Raw genomic sequence first — 18400 nt, 5'->3', positions numbered from 1 at the left:
ACTACCTCCGTCTGTCACACAAAACATGAAGTCTTTTCTTCCATTGTCTTTTGTTTACAGCGAGCATGCAGCTCCTCCCACGACAGTCGCCTGAGCGAGGCTCAGCTGGCCGCTCACGGGCGCCCGGGCATGTACGAGCAGCCGGCCACCACTGTCGCTGCCGTGCCCCCCTACATCGGGCCCGATACACCAGCCCTCCGCACCCTGAGCGAGTACGCCCGACCCCATGTCATGTCCCCCACCAACCGCAACCTTTCCCCCAGGGCGCAACCATCTGGAGCGGGAAAGGATGGTGCTGGCCGGTACTCAGCTGCGCCCGGAGCTGAGCTACGCCGAGCGCCTCACCGCCGAGCGGCTGCACGCTGAGAGGATGGCCTCCGTGGCGCCGGATCCCGCAGCCAGGCTGCAGATGCTCAACGTGACACCACATCATCATCAACACTCCCATATCCACTCTCACCTCCACCTGCACCAACAGGACCCTCTCGGTCAAGGTGACTACTTTGACCGTTTCGCCGTTATGTCAAATGTATTTCCAGCTGGCAGAAGCTTTGATGTTATGCACCTCATTCCCGGGTTTACCTGCGTGAGAAGGAAATGCGGAGGGGCGGGACTAAACCTTTTGAGGCATGTTTTTGGCAGTGCGACCCGAATCACAACGCATGTTCATGTTCATTCACACAGGTTCAAGCCCTCATCCTCTGGTGGACCCCCTGGCAAATGGACCACGTCTGGCTCGCTTCCCCTTCCCCGGAGGCCCTATCCCCAATCCTCTGCTAGCTGACCTTCCACATGACCATGAGATGCTGCGCCACCCTTTGTTCGGTACGTCTTTTGGGTCACACTCCGAGTCTGGGTGCCCCGTGAAACCCTTTTTTTAAAAATACAGGACAGCATAGTATGGAGTGGTTAGCACATCTGTTTCCCAATTCTAATGTTCTGTGTTCTAATCTCAGCTCAGACCTGCCTGTGTGGAGTTGATATGTTGCCACTGTGCTTGCGTGACTTTTCTACAGGTACTCTGGTGACCTTCTACATTTTAAAAACATGCATTGTAGCTTAACTGAAGACTTTAAACTCCCCGTGGGTGTGAATGATTGTCTATACGTGCCCTGTGATTGACTGGTAATCAGGGAAGGGGGTACCCTACCTTTTATCCAAAGTCAGATGGATTAGGCTTTGGCTCACTTGTGACCCAAATAAGGGTAAGTGGTGTAGAAAATGGATGGATGGGTAATTAAATATGGGGTTAATATTAGGTTCCACTATAAAAGATTCACTGCCGGGGCATGAGCCACATGCATAAAAAACTCACTTTATATTAAAATTCTGAGGTAGAGGGTGCTTTTCTGCAGTAACAAGATACCAGGTTAGCCACCTTACCCTTTTTTTGGTAGCACACTTTTAGCCTCCATGCTTCAAGATGTTTTCAATCAAGAATCGCTTGCACGCAATTGTCAAGACTGTTTCAATTTTCATTGCTTTCCCTCCATTTAGACGGGTGCAGAACACTGGACTGCTTCCTTATTGTGGTCTTTGTGCACTCTGTAGGGGCTGCCTATCCCCGAGAGCTGCAGGGTCCAATTCCTCAGATGTCAGCCGCGCACCAGCTCCAGGCCATGCATGTTCAGTCAGCAGAGCTGCAGAGGATGGCCATGGAGCAGCAGTGGCTGCACGGCCATCACCTGCATGGAGGCCCCCTGCCCAGCCAGGAAGATTATTACAGGTGCGGACACTAAATCCTTTAAAACTCTTGAAGAAGATATACATACAGTGGTACCTTGACACATTTACTCGTACATTGGAACTTCGATTTAATGGACTAATTGAGGGTTGAGGTCGTCCATTAGAGGCGATAGTCTGTCATATTGATTTTTTTTGTGGCCTAAAAACATCTAGTACAGTCCACAATTATTTTTGGGGGGGGCGGGTCCTAAAAATGGCCATAAAAGTGCTCAATTAGTCAATAAATATTTATTTAAAAAAAAACCCAAACTAAACTGTTTGAAAAGTTTATCCAAACTTAACTCAGGTGCATGGAAGCAGTCACTTGAGCTGCGATGTTAAATGTACCTTTCGTTAGTTCCTTTTATTCCAGTGCCGTTATGAGTGGATTTCATAGCGTGACCCCCGCTCCAAAAAACAAAACAACTATACCAATGAGGGCTTCATCGTATCGAAATCTGAATGAACATTTGAGATATTAACATTGAAATGAGGACGCTATCAGTCACATGACCGTGCCACGCTTGCAACTACAAGGACGTCAATGGTGGCTTGCGGTTTATTGACCACACCCAACTACCCGGGAAGGTGAAAACTTGTTGCTTGCAGTTTGGTCTGCAACCTCGGGTGTTGTGGCCGATTTATGATGTCACCACCTTTATGTAGAGAAGCTGGAGAAAAAGGGGTCACAGCTTGGGGCTTGGAGTTCCAACGCTGCCTTACCATCATAGGCCTCAACGGAGATGGTGATTGATTGTTTGGCTGTTGACTAAAGTGCATTGGCAACTGTAGTTCTCCTTGCCCACAAGCGAGGGCAGGGTCACTTGACAGCAGCGTTGCGAAAGTTCGCTTGTACATTAAATATTGTTGCGTCAAACAAAGCAAAAACATTGACCAAGTGACCAGTCGTAACTTAAAAAAAATCAAACAAAAAAACTGCGCAATCCATAAATCAAGGCACTGTGTGATTCACATTAACATTCCTTCACGTTATTTTCCTGTTTGTGCACAGCCGTCTGAAGAAAGAAGGTGACAAGCCATCGTGAGATCAGTGTGGCGCATTCGTCGTCTAAAAGCCTGTACACCCAGTAGAATACTGTAAGAGAGTACTCGTGTGTCTTTGTTTTCATATATTTTACAACCTATTTGTGTATCGTTATGCGCATTCCTATTTCAGCACTTCACAGGCCCGCTAAAGTCTGCCCGAAGTTTTTCACGAGACTAAAATTGTTTTCGGAACAATTTCTCAGATATTCACGTGCGATTTCAAAAGTGATGGACTTTCACCAACTTACTGTTCCAACAGTTTCATATGCAACACAACTTTGCTAAAACAGCCTTTGGAAGATTTGGAAACAGACTTTGGTGTGTCCTTGAAATATATTGTCGTGTATAGATGATGATTGCTTGTACAGAATTGCATTTAAACCAGTGTTTGAATGAGTGTTAACGACCGAGCATGACTCAAACTAGAGTAGCAAGTGGCATCGTCTTGTTTAGACTTAAAAACGAATAGTAGAGGTTTGGTTTGACTCGAATTATGCTAAATATTTGTCTAAATCCTAAAGTTTTATATATCCAAGATATCTTTTCACAGTATGACCTAAGCTTTATTCACTCCTTTTTGAGCCTGTAAATATTAAATGTTCACAATATTCTATATGAATGAGTACCATTAGTTGTAGGTGTAACCCTTGTTTGAACAGGAAACCTGAAACTCTAACACTATATAATGTATAATTGACAATTATTAATTGGAACAGGATCTGTGCCCCGCAGGTTTTTCGTGGAAATTAACGCATTTGTTTGATAAAAACAAGAGAATTGGAGACAAACTAAAGATTGACAATTAAAAAAAAAAAAAGGCCTCAAAATTTCATATTTATGTGTATCCAATAAAGTTTGTTCATTGCATATTTATTTCAATAAATATTCTGCAGTGACACCTTGCAATCTGAAGCGTTTTTTTATTTGGAAATAAAACAAGTGTAAGTACAAATCACTCAACTCGAGTTGTGTGTCCGATTGAGTCCTTTCACTGCCAGTTTTCCACTACAATGAGATTCGATTAATTTTGTCAAGGGTTCATTTTGTCTAAATGAAGCCCTTTAACTCACTTCAACAAGGTCCCTTGACACAGAGATATCACAAGGTGGGAGAAAAGTGTCAGTATGTCTCAATGAAGCTCCTCAGCTCACTTTAACATAGTTCCTTGGCACCAATATAGTGACAAGGCAGCACATTACCCTAAGTGAAGTTCCTCAACTCATGTCAGCAGTTCCTTGGCACCAGGATGGTGGCAAAGTTCTACTTTGTCTAAATGAAGTTCCTCAATTCACTTTGACAGTTCCTTCAATACAGTTTGTTGGCACAAAGAATGCGGCAAAGCAATACTTTTTGTTCAAATGAGCCTCCTCAACTCATTTCGACACAATGCCTTGCCACAAAAAAGGCGGCAAAGCAATATTTCTGTATGAATGTAGCTCCTCAACTCATTTTCACATCGTTCCAAGATACCACAAGACGGTGGTGGCAAACCACTAATTTCGTGGAAATGAAACCAAGGAACTATGTAAATACAACATAGTTCCTTGGTTGGTTTCAAAATGGCACCAAGATGTCACAAAATGCCAGCAAAGCAGCACTTATGTCGAAATGAAACTCCTCAACTCACTTCAAAATAGTTCCTTGGTACCAAGATTGTGGCAAAGCACTCATTTTGTTGAAAAGCAGCTCAACAGTTCCTTCACTTCAAGATGGCGGCAAAGCAATAATTGTATTGGTCTAAGCGGGAAAAAATTAAAATAAAAAGTGAATTAATGACCAATGGAGGATAGGTTAAAAAAAAAATCTACAAATACCATATTTGAATTTGTGAATGCAGAATTGCGAATATGCAAAAGGCTATCTCACTGTACATGCATAAAAAAATATGCTACTGTATTGATAGATGCAGCTTGCGGTTGATGCATCTACTTCACTGTTGATTTGTTTTGTGTGGAGGTTGCATGTTCTTTATGTTCCTACGTGTGTTTCGTCCAGGTACTCTGGCTTCCTCCAGCATTCCAAAGATTGATTTCGGGTTTGTCGAAGAATAAAAATTGTCCAAAATGTGAGTGTGGAACGGATATTTATCTGCATCTGGATCTGATTTGTGACCTATCCAGGGTGTCAATTTTGCCAAATATCAGCTGGGATTAAGCTCCAGCGCACCCATGGCCCCATACAGCAAAAGTGGTAGAAAATGGAAGAATGAATGAACTGATGGAAATGAACTGTTTAAATATGCCGTGTTAAGTATAGTACCGGTATGTACCATTTCTGTATCAAGGAAAGACGAAGATGACAATATTAAACACAGACTCTCATTCACATTTGTTTCATTTTATTTTTCAAAAATATACTCTTTTGTTTACAGTATCTTTCAGACTTTCAGGCTTCCATCATTCAATCCGTTTTCGACTGAGCGACCCTGCTTGTCATGAAAGCTACAATCTGCTGCCATCGCTAAGCGTGTCTACAGCTCCTCAGTAATGGTCCAGGTATTATGAACGGCTTACTTGGCTAATGGGAAGTATTGTGCAAATTGCAGACTAAACTTGCTTTCGTCACATGAAACGACACACAAAAAATATATATATTCACCCTCGTTTTTTTTCACATACCCAGCCAATCATAATTCAAACTTTGGAACTGGTCATAATTCTTTAAATTGCCAACATCATAATAAGATTTTTGGTGTCTAGTTTCAAAATGCTGTTAACCTTGAAATGCTGTCACGCTATTTTTATTGAACATTAAGTGGAATAAATACATTTTTTATGGATGGACCCGTGTGTAACTGACTGGAAATGACATGACTGTAATTACATAACGTATTGCCATGCTGAGGATTCTTCATCATCACTTGGTCTGTCGCAGGTACTGGATTGCTGATAGCGCGCTCACGTTTGCAAGCACAGCTAGAAAAGAGATTGCACATTTGATTATTTTCGATGCGCAGATATAAGATGTAGAATGCCACGGAAAAATAGTTGCCCCTTTCCTCATTTCAGACCCGCCCCATGTATCATACTTCAAGTCTCCGATCGTCAAACCAATTTGAATATCTCACAAAGACAATCATATAAAATATAAGATGCATTTTAGGGGAAAAAAATCCATACCTTTTGACAGTAACAACTGATTTCAATCACTTTGTTTTACATCCATCCAGCCATTACCCAAATCGCTTATCCTCTTTTTTTTTCTCAATGTGTTCTTTAATTTCTTTGTATTGTGGAACTGATGCATTTCGGTCTGAGATCTCATAGCCTTCACTCTGTCTGACAGATATTAGCTCGATGATGCTCAAAGTGATGTCACGTCATCGATGAGTGCCTGTGAGCTAAAAACATTTGAGTGTGCTAAAGCCAAACTGGAGCACTGTTTTTACTTTCTGGACCTGTGTTTGCCACCCCTGGAGACAGCTCTCGTAAGACTTGAGTATGTGTACCTAATGAAGTGTCTCCTACCTGCTTTCCAGGCATCAGCAGACTCTGGATCTGATGATGCCAGTACCCAGGAGGCAAATGCGATGCAGACCAAACACATGTCAGACTGCTGCAGCGCAGACAAGACGCCCACTCGCACTAGAGGAAACATTCATCGATGTCGTTAATTTTCCCGACGTTCATTTTCTCACCTGCGATGATTACCTGGTCTCTGTATTGTTCCCACGATCCTCTGCTGCTCAATTGCTTGAAGGGAAACTCCTCCCACCGTGGGAACAACCACACCGCCCTCCTCACTTTGGGTCGGCAGTTCCCACCCATCAGACCTTCTGTACCAGATGCTGCCTTTGTCTTGGAAGCGGATTTTACCGAATGGCAGTAAGCTCCTCCCACTTTGAGATTCAGCTACCCGGAGAGCACGCGAGACAATTCGCACAGGCGAAATAACGTCCTCTTCCAAGAAGTCTACGCTGAAAAATGGATCATTCCTTTTGAGGAGCGGGAGTTCTCTGACGGTCGGATGTGAGCAGGAGAAAATCGGGATGGGTTTCCAATTATGGCTCTGAGTTGGTAAGAACATTTTATGCTCACATGTGCAAATCATATCATTATATCCTGGAGCATGTGAGGTCCCTTCTGGATCATAGACAAAAATGACATTCCTGTTTCCCGTTTCCTCTGTGATGAAGGATTCTGGGGAAAATTCCAGATCGTCTCCTTGGAGAGGTGCTGCTACGATTGACCCCAGACTGTCTCTCTTGGACTTCTTCTCATCATTGTGTAAATGTGACTGCAAAGATAAATCATCCGTGTTGAGAGCTCGTATATTCTGCACACTTTTGTTTTTCATCATCGCTCTGGGCATTGGGTTTTGTCTTGCGGAGTCTTCGACTGGTACTGGGGTCTGGATTCCGGTTGACCTTTCCTCTTCCTCTTCCTCCCGTTGGGTTTTGCAGCTCAGATCAGGACTGGCGTTCCTACTCATGCCCAAAAATTGCCAGTAGTCATCTTCAAAGTCACACACAGAGAAATCCCAACTGGATCTGTCCACCTTGGAGTCGTCTGGCTGTGTGAAATAGTCCGAGTCAGCGGCGTCGGACACATCCGTGAGGCCTCCGTCTGTCAAATGAAGCTCGTCGGGGTCCACAAGGGAACCGCTTTGTGACGGGACATCGGACGTCTCCGTGGAAGGCGGGCTTCTCGCCATCCTCAGCTGTAAAATATCATTGATGGTTAATTTTTCCATTTCGTCCCAGAAGGCCGAGATGGCGAAGACGCACGGCGCGCGGCCCGCAGCCTGGGCGTACGCTTCGGGGCCGTCGGCCACGGGGGTGATGATGACATCAGGAACCGACCGAGGACCGTCGACACCGCATGCTGTCAGGTGAGGTTCTGTTTGGACTCGTGGCAGATCTGCTTTCTGATGGGTGGAGCTCTCAGCTGGAGGTGTGGCACCTCTTTGGCTCGTCAATGGTGAAAACGCCCATGTGGGCTCAACAAAAACTTTATCAGAACCTCCACCGTTGTCGTCTGATTCTTTGGCTTGCAGACTCCTAGCACCAGAACTTTGAATTGGATCACAGTTGTGTGGTAATAATAATAATGATGATGAGGTGTAGGACGGGAACTCTCTTGGTTGATTTTCAACGGAATCCTCCTCAAAGAGATCCTGAGCCACTGATTCAGAAGCTGAAAGATAGATTTCAGAACCAGAACTGGGAAAGGTGAAGAATTCAACACTGTCCACAAACTCATCTGAGTCCACCCTCTCCAAATGAAAAATATCATGCGGGGTGCCTTCGGTATCGTTTTGCAGCGCGCCGTCATCATGTAAGGCCCCTTCTTTGTTGTTTTGCGCCATATCGTCACCTTGTAGGCGTTCTTCGACATTGTCTTGCCGTGTGGTGTGATCTACGCAGAAGGCCCTTTTGCTCTTGGTTTGCGTTCTTTCATCACCATTCAGGGTCGCTTCTATTTTGTCTTGCCGCATGCTGTCATCTTGATGTGTCGTTCTATCGCCATCATACAAGGTTTCGTCTTTCTTGCTTTGGACTATATCGACATGCAGGGTTCTTTCTTGGCGGTTTTGTTGAATATCTTGTATGGTTCCGTCTTCACGGTCTTGCGTTATATCTTCACCGCGCAGAGGTCTTTTTCTGTCGTTTCGTTCTATATCGCCATCATGCCTGGTTTCCATACAAATGTTTTGGACTGAACCACAAGAGGTTTTCTGCCCGACTCGTTCTTCGCTTCTGTTTTGATTTGGTGTCGCGTTGATATTTTTATTCACCGCACTTTCATTGTGTTGAGGCTCCCGCCTGGGTCTGCACCATTTTTTTTTAAGTTGAGCTTTTTTTTTCCTTGGAGTTGCACTGGCCCGGCGCGACACTGGACTGTCATTCAACAACAGCGTCACAAACCAGCGCTCCTTCTCCTCTCTCGGAGGAAATTCGCTGCCAGCCTGAGCCAGACATCTCACTTTTGTTTCACGCTCAGTCGGCAGTGACCGAGCGACGTCATTGACCTCCGGTGTCTGTACGATGCTTTTTTGGGTCTCTTCGGGGATGCGTTCCTCTGTTACGTGCACCTCCTGACTGAGAAAAGGAATTCCTGTATCATTACATATTTGGGCTTTATTATCCTCAGCTGTATCCTCTTCTATGACATCCTGAATGAGCTCCAGTTTAACACAAGTTGTTCTATTTTCTTCTAAGCTCTGTGGCGACTGAGTGGCTGGAACCGAGCGGTCGGAACAACGGAGGCCCTCGGGACAGGCGAGCAGAGGTTGCGGCACACAGCACTCCTCGCTCTCCTGGCAGAAGTTGGACCAGACCTCCTCGGCGATGCGCATGCTGTGATCCAAGTCATCCATTCCAACAGCTCACATGCTTTCCTGGGAGTAGAAATGGCGACGCAAAGGTCATTCTGTAAGTGTTTTGGTTGCCCATTTGTCCTCTTGATAGCATTGAACTGTCTGGGCTGCGACATGTTTGTGCTAAATATAGGGCACTTGTAAAGCTGTAGACAATATTGTATCAGGTAAAGATTTAAGACCTCTCAAGTCGTGCAATATGGGGCTTATTCCAGTCACAACATTAATTAGTACAAATAGGGGCAAAATATTTGATACATTTTACAGCACTGCATGGACCAATTTGACCACAAAGTACTCAACAGGTGACTTATTTTAATTCTAAAGGCACACATTCGTTAGTTAGTATTCACCACATTCTCTGTTAGTCATCTCCAATTCCATTTGTCTCGTCGTGCTTGATTGAATTCACTATCTAGAAAACATACCTGCAAGAAGACAAGCACAAACGTTCCGGTCTGAAGTCTCCTGCAGGAAAATGTCCCGTTGTCTGGCAATCTCACATATGTCACACCGGTCGGTGCCCTGGACCGCTCTTTATAAATAGACTATGTTCGGTCACATGTTGCTGCTGCTGGTGAACTTGTCCTGCCCTCTATGAGCAGAGGTGTAACATTTCAGTTCCTTCAATCATATGACATTGAGCAGGGATATTATACTTCACTATTTACATGATGAGCCAAAACGAAACTCAAAACGTTCAACCGCCGTCCTCTAAGATGTAATTTGAAAGAGCAAATGAAAAGCGTCTACATGCAGCTACTTGTATTGACTGTGACGCTGGAACCAGCATAACAAAGTTGATAAGCTATAAATTACATTTTTGTAATATTATACACATAGTGTCAACTGTTTTAACCCTTTTATGCACCCTGTAACCGGATAACAGGATAATCTGTCCACTGTAGTAACCGCTGTTCCTGAAAGGGTTAAACAATGAATATTGCCTTTCAAAATGCAACTGTTCCACTGTATTATGTTTGAGTTGTACTAAGTAATTCCCCCCAAAACTAGGAATGGGCTTGCACCAAAACCAGGAATCAGTAATGGCCGATACCTTCCTTCTTTGAAGGTATCGAGGCTGGCGGCTGTTGTCGATACCAGTCATTGGTGCCCTCTTGTGGCCGTTCGACGATCAGGACGTCAAGAGCACTCGTGGTGAGTGTGAATTGTATTTTTCCTCCGAAATAGTTGTATTTTATCTGTTATCCATGTCCTGTTTTTCTTATTTTGTATCGGTTTTTTAAAAAAAAAATCCAAATTGCCTGATGATAAATACTTCATTGTTTCAGCTGTATTGCAAAGCCCTATTTCCAAATGGCAGCGTGTCATGTTTGACAGTTAAGTTGAACCTGTATTAATTGGCATTTTAATTCATTTGGAACAAAGACTAAAATTCGGAGTTGTTTTATTTTGCACTTTGGTTTATTACAAACGAATCCTAAATCAGAGTGAGTTGTTTTATTCTGAATTTAAATTCTGTATTGCAGAATGGCTGTTCAAACCTTTGTCAGAAATAAAGGTATTTTTCATTAAAATGATTAATAGAAATTTTATGTATCAAAAGTACTAATGGTGTTGGTTACTTGATATCATAATGGTGAGTACTCAAGATTTGCATACTTACTGTTATCAGTCAAAAAGTGGTATCCAACATCTCCACCAAAAATGTTTGCATTTTTTTTGCATGCACAAATCAATTAACAATCTCTGAGAAAAAAAATATCAAAGTAATTTAAGAATACATCCTAATTTGTCAGAGAAATGTCATCATACAAGATTAATTTCCAAACGTATTCATGCAGCCGGATTAAAACGAGGACAGTTTTGTCACATCAACAGCATGAACATTTTATTGCAGTTGTGCAAACGTTGACTTGCCAAAATGACTTTTTCCCTTAAGATAAGGATTGTTTTACTTCAAGGCTAACTCTCCGGTCAGTTAGAATCAGTGGAGAATAAAAGTATGCAAAGAATTAAATCACTCCTCTCTCTGAACTAACAGTACACAAGAGTAAGCACACAAGCAGTTGGACAAAGACAAGGCTTCCTGGAAGGTGCTTTATTTCTCGCAAACATTCATCTCGCCGCCACAGCCGTGCTCCACGCGTCACGAGTAGACGGTAACAAAACAATAGATCATTTGTATAAAACAACGTGTGCATGTATTGCGCTCACAATTGTCAAACACACGAGGCGACATGGCGAGTCATGTGACCGCTTCTTGTTTCTAAAGTGATTTATTTAGTTCAGCTTGCGTCACATGTGCGCGTTCAAACCTCAAGTCTATTCAAAATGTGAACATGTCATGAATGAAACTTGCAGAGCAGCCTTATTTTGAAGGTGGTGCAGAAAGCAAAAGGCCACCGGATAGGATAAATGCATGAACTACGAATCCAACATTTAAAGCTCTTCATGGCACAGTCGTCATCGCAATCGATTTGTTCGATAACTTTTGGCAAACAAGTATATGCTGGATTTAATAATGAAGAGTATCTATAAATATACAATTTAACAAAAAAGTTAGCAACATCTTCTCCTGAAGCATCTTGATTTAAAAAAAAAAAACTGGCCTGACATTTGCTGATAAAGTGCACTAAGACTTTGTTATTCTACATCAAACATTTTCTTCATTCTACGTTGGGGGGTCTTTCTCTGTGAAAGAGAATTCTCTGAGTTAAAATAATTGTTTCTTTTTAAAAAAATTTTTTTAAATGTATGGATCGTAAGCCCAGAATTATTCATATTTTGCTAATTGGCAGTGAGCTGTTTCCTTTTATTTGTCGAATGTGCGTCTTCTGAATAGGACAATAACAAAGGCGGCAAAATATATGTTAACGTTACATTTTTAAAATACTATTGGTTATCTTGGCAACATTTTAATGCGCGATGTTAGGCTAAGCATTTGAATTAACCATTCAGAACATTGGATTCAAAGGGCGTGCGACTCATTCGGAACATGGAACTATTTGTTTTTCTTTGCAAATGATCTCACAGTCTTCAGCAATTTTCCTGTTTAATTTCCAGCTAAAAGATACCGCCAGTTCAAAAATTAGACCATGATTAAAATTATTTTCTGCGACACTGCGCATACACACCGAACTGTGATGTCTGGCTTGTATGAGGAAAATACATTCAGTTTGGATACAAATAATAAATACAAAAAAAATGTCACTCATGTGGTCAAAGATAGCAAAGTAGAGTACTGCAAACCAAACTACAGTGTAAACACACACACACACACACACACACACACACACACACGCACACGCACACACACCTCGAAAGAATAGCCCAGATGTCACTGGGCTTTTACGATGATGATGCTTTGTCACCATCAGCCAACGAGGTCACTGGCTCGCTGCACATGAGCCCTCAAACTGATGAATACACACAAATCCAATCTGTCGCTTGGCTGTTTCATCGGGGACGCCTCATATGTGTCATGTGAAAGCGATTACTGTAACGTCAATGTCACAATGTCGTTGCGATCATGAAGAAAAAAAAAAAAATGCGACCGATACAGTGACGATCGTGGAAGTTGTTTTGGAATGATTGAGATGTCTTGCTTCTCAGCTACTGCAGTATACATGTATTTTGAAGATATACAAATATTGCCCCCCCAACTCCCCCCAAAAGGGTTAACTTAAATAATAGTACATACACATGTGGCACTGCAGCAATTACGAATAAAAACGTCAAAATCGAGCGTGACAAAAACTAGCACGGCTTAGAATAAAAGCGGACCAATGATGCTACTCATTTTGTATGCGCCTCATTTCACGGAAGGAGTGTGACAACGGACACTATTTCGTCATGAGGCAACATGGAATAAAAACAGCTCCAGTACAAATTTGGCTCCCAAGAAGTCAAAACGTGACATCTTTCGATGACAAACTCTCACGTTGGCTCGTTCCTTCTAAACGTTGTAGACCCTCGTGGTGGATGCGGTGGGTGTGATGTTGCTACTTGATGTGGCAGGGGGACGCTCCCGTCTGACGTATCGTTGCTTTCTCGCTTCAAACGGAAAAAAAAAAAAACAATTACAAAGTACTTGCGACAGGCTGCAACGAGGCTCGATTGCCGTTGTTCGGTACAGTATAACCTGTTTGGCAGTGATGTTGAGTAAAAGGTTAGCTTACCTGTAGAGGAAGGAATCATCACAGCCTAGAAGAATAAAAATAAATAAATAATTACCATAGCGACACATTGCGTGTGTGTGTGTGTATGAATCAAAATGCCTAATTAGGTTTTGCATAAATGAAGCAAACTTACCGTCTCACTTGGTTGGAATATAAAGGCTGTAAGAGGACAGAACGTAAGATCAATTGATTTATGACTTTTGCTTTTACTGTATGTCACACAAAAAATATATATACAAATTGGAATTCTCACTAAAATGGGTATGAATGCAAATAAATGCTGTCACTAATCTTAAACTCTCGCAATACTTTAAAGGGGCTCCGAGGCGACCTTTTCAGGTTCCAAACAGCGAGCAATCACCCAATATGCGCAATGGCGTGACAATGCGATCTTTTTTCTCAGCATAATTTCTATAATAACCCTCAAATGTGGGAAAGGAGAGCCACAGTTACCATTGACTATTTCGCCATTTATTGAATAAAACTGCTGCCGACCACAGCTCACACCTAGACACTCATATGCGCATTGGCAGATGACACGCGGCACCCTGATAGACACGCGCAACAATATGTGCAGGACTTTCTATACATTTTATGCTTGTCATAATTTTTTTTTCTGTTAAAAAAAGCAGACACTTTCTTCACAAGAATATGTTGCATGTGCCCCCACTAGTCCAAACACAGCATTCACATTCATTTTGCATTCATGGGATAAGAATTAAGCAGATTAATCGATCCACTTTCATCCAGCTCAGGGCGCTGCCATTTTGGCAACGCAAACGTCATGTGACCCCGAGAGCCGTTTGACATTAATTTCAGTCAACAGCAGAGGGCGGTATTAGCCAAAAACGGTGGCTCCTGAAATTAATTAATCTGCTTAATTCATGTTCAACAAACGCAAATAAAAATGAATTAAGACCAGTGGGGGTACATACAACATATTATTGCAGATATTTCTTTCCGTTTAATTCTCAAATAAGATTGAATGTGTTGTGAAACCATTTTTTAAAAAGTTATTCTATACTGGAAGGAAAGATGACTTTATATAAAACGTTTTCCATTCTCCATCTACACAGAGCTTATATTGTATCGTACTACTGGTCTAATTTTGAACTCGGGGTATCTTTTGGTGTCAATGAAACCACACTCATTCTGAATGCCGAACAGTTGCCATGAGTGATTTGGAACCCTGTGTGAAAATTGGAACGCTGATGCGGTGTACAACTGCGACAGTGCGAACGGGCTTACCCTTGTTGCGACGGTAGAAGATATTTGGAAGTCGATGGGAGCGCTTGAGGTAGAAGAAGGAGGCAACAGAGAGGATCAAGAACAGGCTGATCAACAGCGTTCCAAAAAGCAGGGAGACGGCCACGCCTGCGCCACCTGCTCACAGACGGCACACGGAATAACAATGAACCGGCAGTACAGTTTGTTGCTTAAAAAAATAAATAGGAATTGTATTCGTAACCAGTTTTGATTCACCAGAAAGATTAAGCACAGGACAGTTAGAAGAGCTTTGCTGAAGAAAAGTTTCTTCAATCTCGGATGGTGTTTTTTTTTCCACCTAAAATAATTAAATACTCTTTGATTATATTCTGTTTGGTAGTTCTGTGAGCTCGCTCCTATGACCGCATTTGAAAAGGAGGCACTTGAAAGTGATTTCTGTGAGTTGGGCTCTTTGTATGGCAGCATAAAAAAAGACACAGCTGGCTGGTGTCAACACAACCATCTTAAACGCCCCTCAAGGACGGCTTTCTAGATAACGTTTCATTCAGAGTATGTCACGCTCAAGCTCAGCATGGCCCTTTGCCGTGTGTTTGAATGCATTGGCTTGGTAAAATAGCACATTTTATTCAGAGTTAAAGTTTTTAAATGAATTGGTTATTTTTTAAAAGCAACACAAAATGCTTGCTGTGGAGATGGCAACTACTGACTGTTTCATAGGAGAAATGAGCCCATCCAAAGGCGATTGTGTGAGAAGCAAACAACTGAATTAGGATTACAATATACTATTTTTCACAATTATTGTTCAACGCAAGAATAAATAAAAGTTAGTATTTGTGATATACCTTCAGGTAATGCATTGGGAATTGACAATCGATCATTCTGTTCTTCACTGGAACATTTAAAGGGGAATACTGAAGTAGACAAAGGGAATTGGTGCACATTCAAGCAGAAGGAAACGGCAGCACAGGAGATGAATACATAACTTACCAATTTTAGGCATTACAGTTGTGACCGTTGTATGGTTTCTCCTGTCCATCGTGTAGTCTTAACGGCGAAGACAAAAAGGTACAGTTAATTAAACAACCCTATTAGATAGTTTTACTGATCTAAAGAAACCACACGAATACTCAAAATGGCTTACTGTAGGTGCAGCTCGTTACATTCTCCGAGTCTATGGCGGCAGGCTCACACAATATGCAAACAGTGTTGCTGCCCTCGAGGACACGGAAGAAGCAGCCTACAGAAATCACATGATATGAGCACATTTTCCCATTCAAAGGCCCATCAACACGAAAATGCGGATTCATTTGGCATTAGGATACCTGTTGAATATCACTGACATAATACACGGATCTTTAACAGGGGGAAGTATGTTCGCTATTATTGCCATAGCAACACTTGATGACCTATAAAGGTCTGTAAAATTGGTGGACCAGTCAGGACACCTTTCATGTTGTGATAACATGTCCTGAGCTTGAACAAACAAACTAAAAGTCACACAATTCTGCGTCTGGCATGTACATTCATCAGCTTGGCATTTTTATTGCTTCTTTCTTATCTTTATTGGCCGCAGCTTCAGTGACTGTATTTCGAACCATCATGGTTTAAAAGTAAATTCCAAAAAATGTTATTTATACACAATAGTTAATGTGAATCCGATATCATTGTACACCCTGGCACGTGTGCACCACTTGTTTTATTGTTCCTTTTTTTTTTTAATCAGTTCTACTTTTAATCTGTTTCCCCCCCCCAAAATGGTAGGATAGCCAGAAAACAATAAAACCTCAAACACATGCTTACACATCTGTTGGCGGCCTCAAACAAGAACATGGTACCTGGTTCGCAATGAGTATCATTTGAACACGAGCTATTTGTCCTCTGTTTGTCACTGCAGCACTCAAGTGAGTTATGACGTAGAGCCTGTGGACAGACAACGAGGTTAATGGTGAGAAACTTGGCTAAAGCTGAACGAAGTACATTGGACTGGTTAATTTTCTACCTTGGTTACGGGTGTCTCCGGTCTGATAAGAATCACTGTTGCTGCCAAGACCAAAAGGAATGATAGAGCCATGTTTGAGCCCTTTAAATAAAAGGAAGAAGAATCAAACCAGGCTGGCGCAGTCACCCTTTTAACAAACAATAAGGTGAACCACAATAAGGCTCGGTAAAGATGCAATGGGATATTCAAAATCAAATGCTTTCGTAGTCATAAATGTCAACACTGGATCCACATTTTCTAGAAAATTGAGAATGATTAAAACAAGATGTCATCAAATTTCATGAGATTTGATCTCAGTAAACATCTTAAACAAGTATGTTTAGCTTTTCGTTGGCCTTTTTTCTGATGTCATACAGAAAGGCACACAATGTTGTGTCAACAATCTTGCATCTTTGTTCATCTATTTAGGCCAGCGACATATACAGTACTCCCTTATTCATCTTGGAGGAAAGCAATGGGGCAGTTATCAAACGTTTATTTTGTTCATATATTCAGTATATTTTGAAGCGTCAGGCTCGTGATATCATATCCCGATTCCAGACATTCTACACTGTAGTATCTGTGACATTTTTGCTGCCTGTTAACTGGCTAAACCATAGCCACTCTGCGTGTTGAGTGATGGCTTCAGTTGAGGCCATCTACGATTGTGTTGACTGTATTTTGTTGCCATTTGTTCAATAAAGTGATTAAAGGTGAATCCGCGACTGTCCTCCCTCTATTAGGAGGGAAGATAATGCACTCTAACTTGGGTGTTTCTGGTAGGCAATATTAAATTAGTGAACATACTTTACCGTTGACATAGAGCTGTGTAACTTAGGCCAGTTGTATTTTGCGGTAGGCACACTGCACTTCAGCTTCTTTTATTATGTGTGAAATGATCTCAAACTTTGGACATTCTATCTTTTATGCACTCTTTCCACCTGGCTCGTGTTGATTGCTAAGTGAGACTGCAGTAAGACCCCATGTGGAAAAAAAATAACCAACGCAAAATACTGCGATAAAGTGAATCATTCCGATAATAGGAACGATTTTTTAAAAAAAATCTGCGAGTCAATGAAGTCAAAAGGTGCACTACGATATATTGCGACGTACAACGACTGTCGTTACAAGCGGATTGTTAAAATCCTCCCCACTAGGTGGCAGAAGGTACAAATAACCTGCGTGTACACCTGTTGCCATTCAGACAACAGAAGTCATGGCTGCGAATTTTTCGACTGAACAGGGCTAGAATTTACATCAAGTGAGTCGATTTCTGAAATCATTTAGACGAGGTGATCATAATTCTAGTTCTACGACGTTTTTCGTTTGGTTGTGTGCCGAGAGATGTTTCAAATGTAAAATATGTGCCCCGGCTCTATAAAGGTTTGGAAACACGAGGCTAGGGGCACATAACGCACTCGATCATCTCCCTGTTTGAGCTCGCGTTTTAGTTGATCAACCTGTGCCACCGTCGCTGTCTCAAGTCAATTCAATTAAAAGACAACAACGGCGTTATTTAGCCACAGCTCTTATTATCGATGTCCTGTGTATTGTATCGTAACAGAACACACACAGATCAGCTGCGGATGGCTACATTCGAGGAGGAGAAGTTCACTTACGAGCGAAAGTGAAGAATCCGGCCTGGACAGAACTCCAGGCTTGATTTAGTTGACGTCGGACGTCATCTGTCCGGAAAGATTTAGGTTGTTAGGTTTGTCATCGACACACCTCCGTAGTTAGGTCTGGCTTTAAATGCAGCACCTTGGATGCTCTCTTTCAATCGTGTTCAATCAACATCCGTGGGGCGCCTTCACAATAAAAGCTAGGCAGTCAGCTTTTGAACTGATTTGTCAACATCCGCGGGGATCCTTCGTAATAAAAGTTCTACAGTTAGTTACACACCATAGTACGGTACTCGTATTTTAGCCTATATATTTTGACTTTTGTTTTCATTCTTTCCTTT

At 42.2% G+C, this 18400-nt stretch overlaps 2 protein-coding genes and 1 long non-coding RNA gene across 4 annotated transcripts; 1 reads left to right on the top strand and 2 right to left on the bottom strand.

Annotated features, from left to right (window-relative positions):
- The first annotated feature begins 257 nt into the window (after window positions 1-257).
- Window positions 258-3675, top strand: LOC109525571 (arginine-glutamic acid dipeptide repeats protein-like). The gene is made up of 4 exons (XM_019886158.1): window positions 258-494; window positions 685-825; window positions 1552-1726; window positions 2738-3675. Exons 1-4 carry the CDS (start codon window positions 290-292, stop codon window positions 2769-2771), a joined length of 555 nt encoding a protein of 184 aa, XP_019741717.1. The 5' UTR covers window positions 258-289; the 3' UTR covers window positions 2772-3675.
- Window positions 3676-5093: 1418 nt separating this feature from the next.
- Window positions 5094-6460, bottom strand: LOC109525581 (uncharacterized). Its single transcript, XR_002170178.1, has 3 exons — window positions 6423-6460; window positions 6240-6356; window positions 5094-5687 (listed from the first exon to the last, which is right to left on the bottom strand). It is a non-coding gene; the product is annotated as an uncharacterized LOC109525581 (long non-coding RNA).
- Window positions 6461-11137: 4677 nt separating this feature from the next.
- On the bottom strand, window positions 11138-18243 carry cunh1orf159 (chromosome unknown C1orf159 homolog). Of its 2 annotated transcripts, XM_019886174.1 has the most exons (10): window positions 18057-18243; window positions 16459-16539; window positions 16295-16379; window positions 15601-15696; window positions 15447-15503; window positions 15302-15370; window positions 14481-14615; window positions 13366-13391; window positions 13233-13257; window positions 11138-13107 (listed from the first exon to the last, which is right to left on the bottom strand). In XM_019886174.1, exons 2-10 carry the CDS (start codon window positions 16528-16530, stop codon window positions 13010-13012), a joined length of 663 nt encoding a protein of 220 aa, XP_019741733.1. In that variant the 5' UTR covers window positions 16531-16539; window positions 18057-18243; the 3' UTR covers window positions 11138-13009. The 2 variants fall into 2 exon arrangements, with proteins under 2 accessions (XP_019741733.1, XP_019741741.1); XM_019886182.1 differs by lacking the exon at window positions 15302-15370 and having other exon boundaries at window positions 18057-18240.
- Window positions 18244-18400: the final 157 nt, after the last annotated feature.

This window comes from Hippocampus comes, unplaced genomic scaffold (assembly GCF_001891065.2).
Source record: "Hippocampus comes isolate QL1 unplaced genomic scaffold, H_comes_QL1_v1.1 scaffold1293, whole genome shotgun sequence".
NCBI lineage: Eukaryota > Metazoa > Chordata > Actinopteri > Syngnathiformes > Syngnathidae > Hippocampus > Hippocampus comes.
This window is presented reverse-complemented; position numbering and strand designations above follow the sequence as displayed.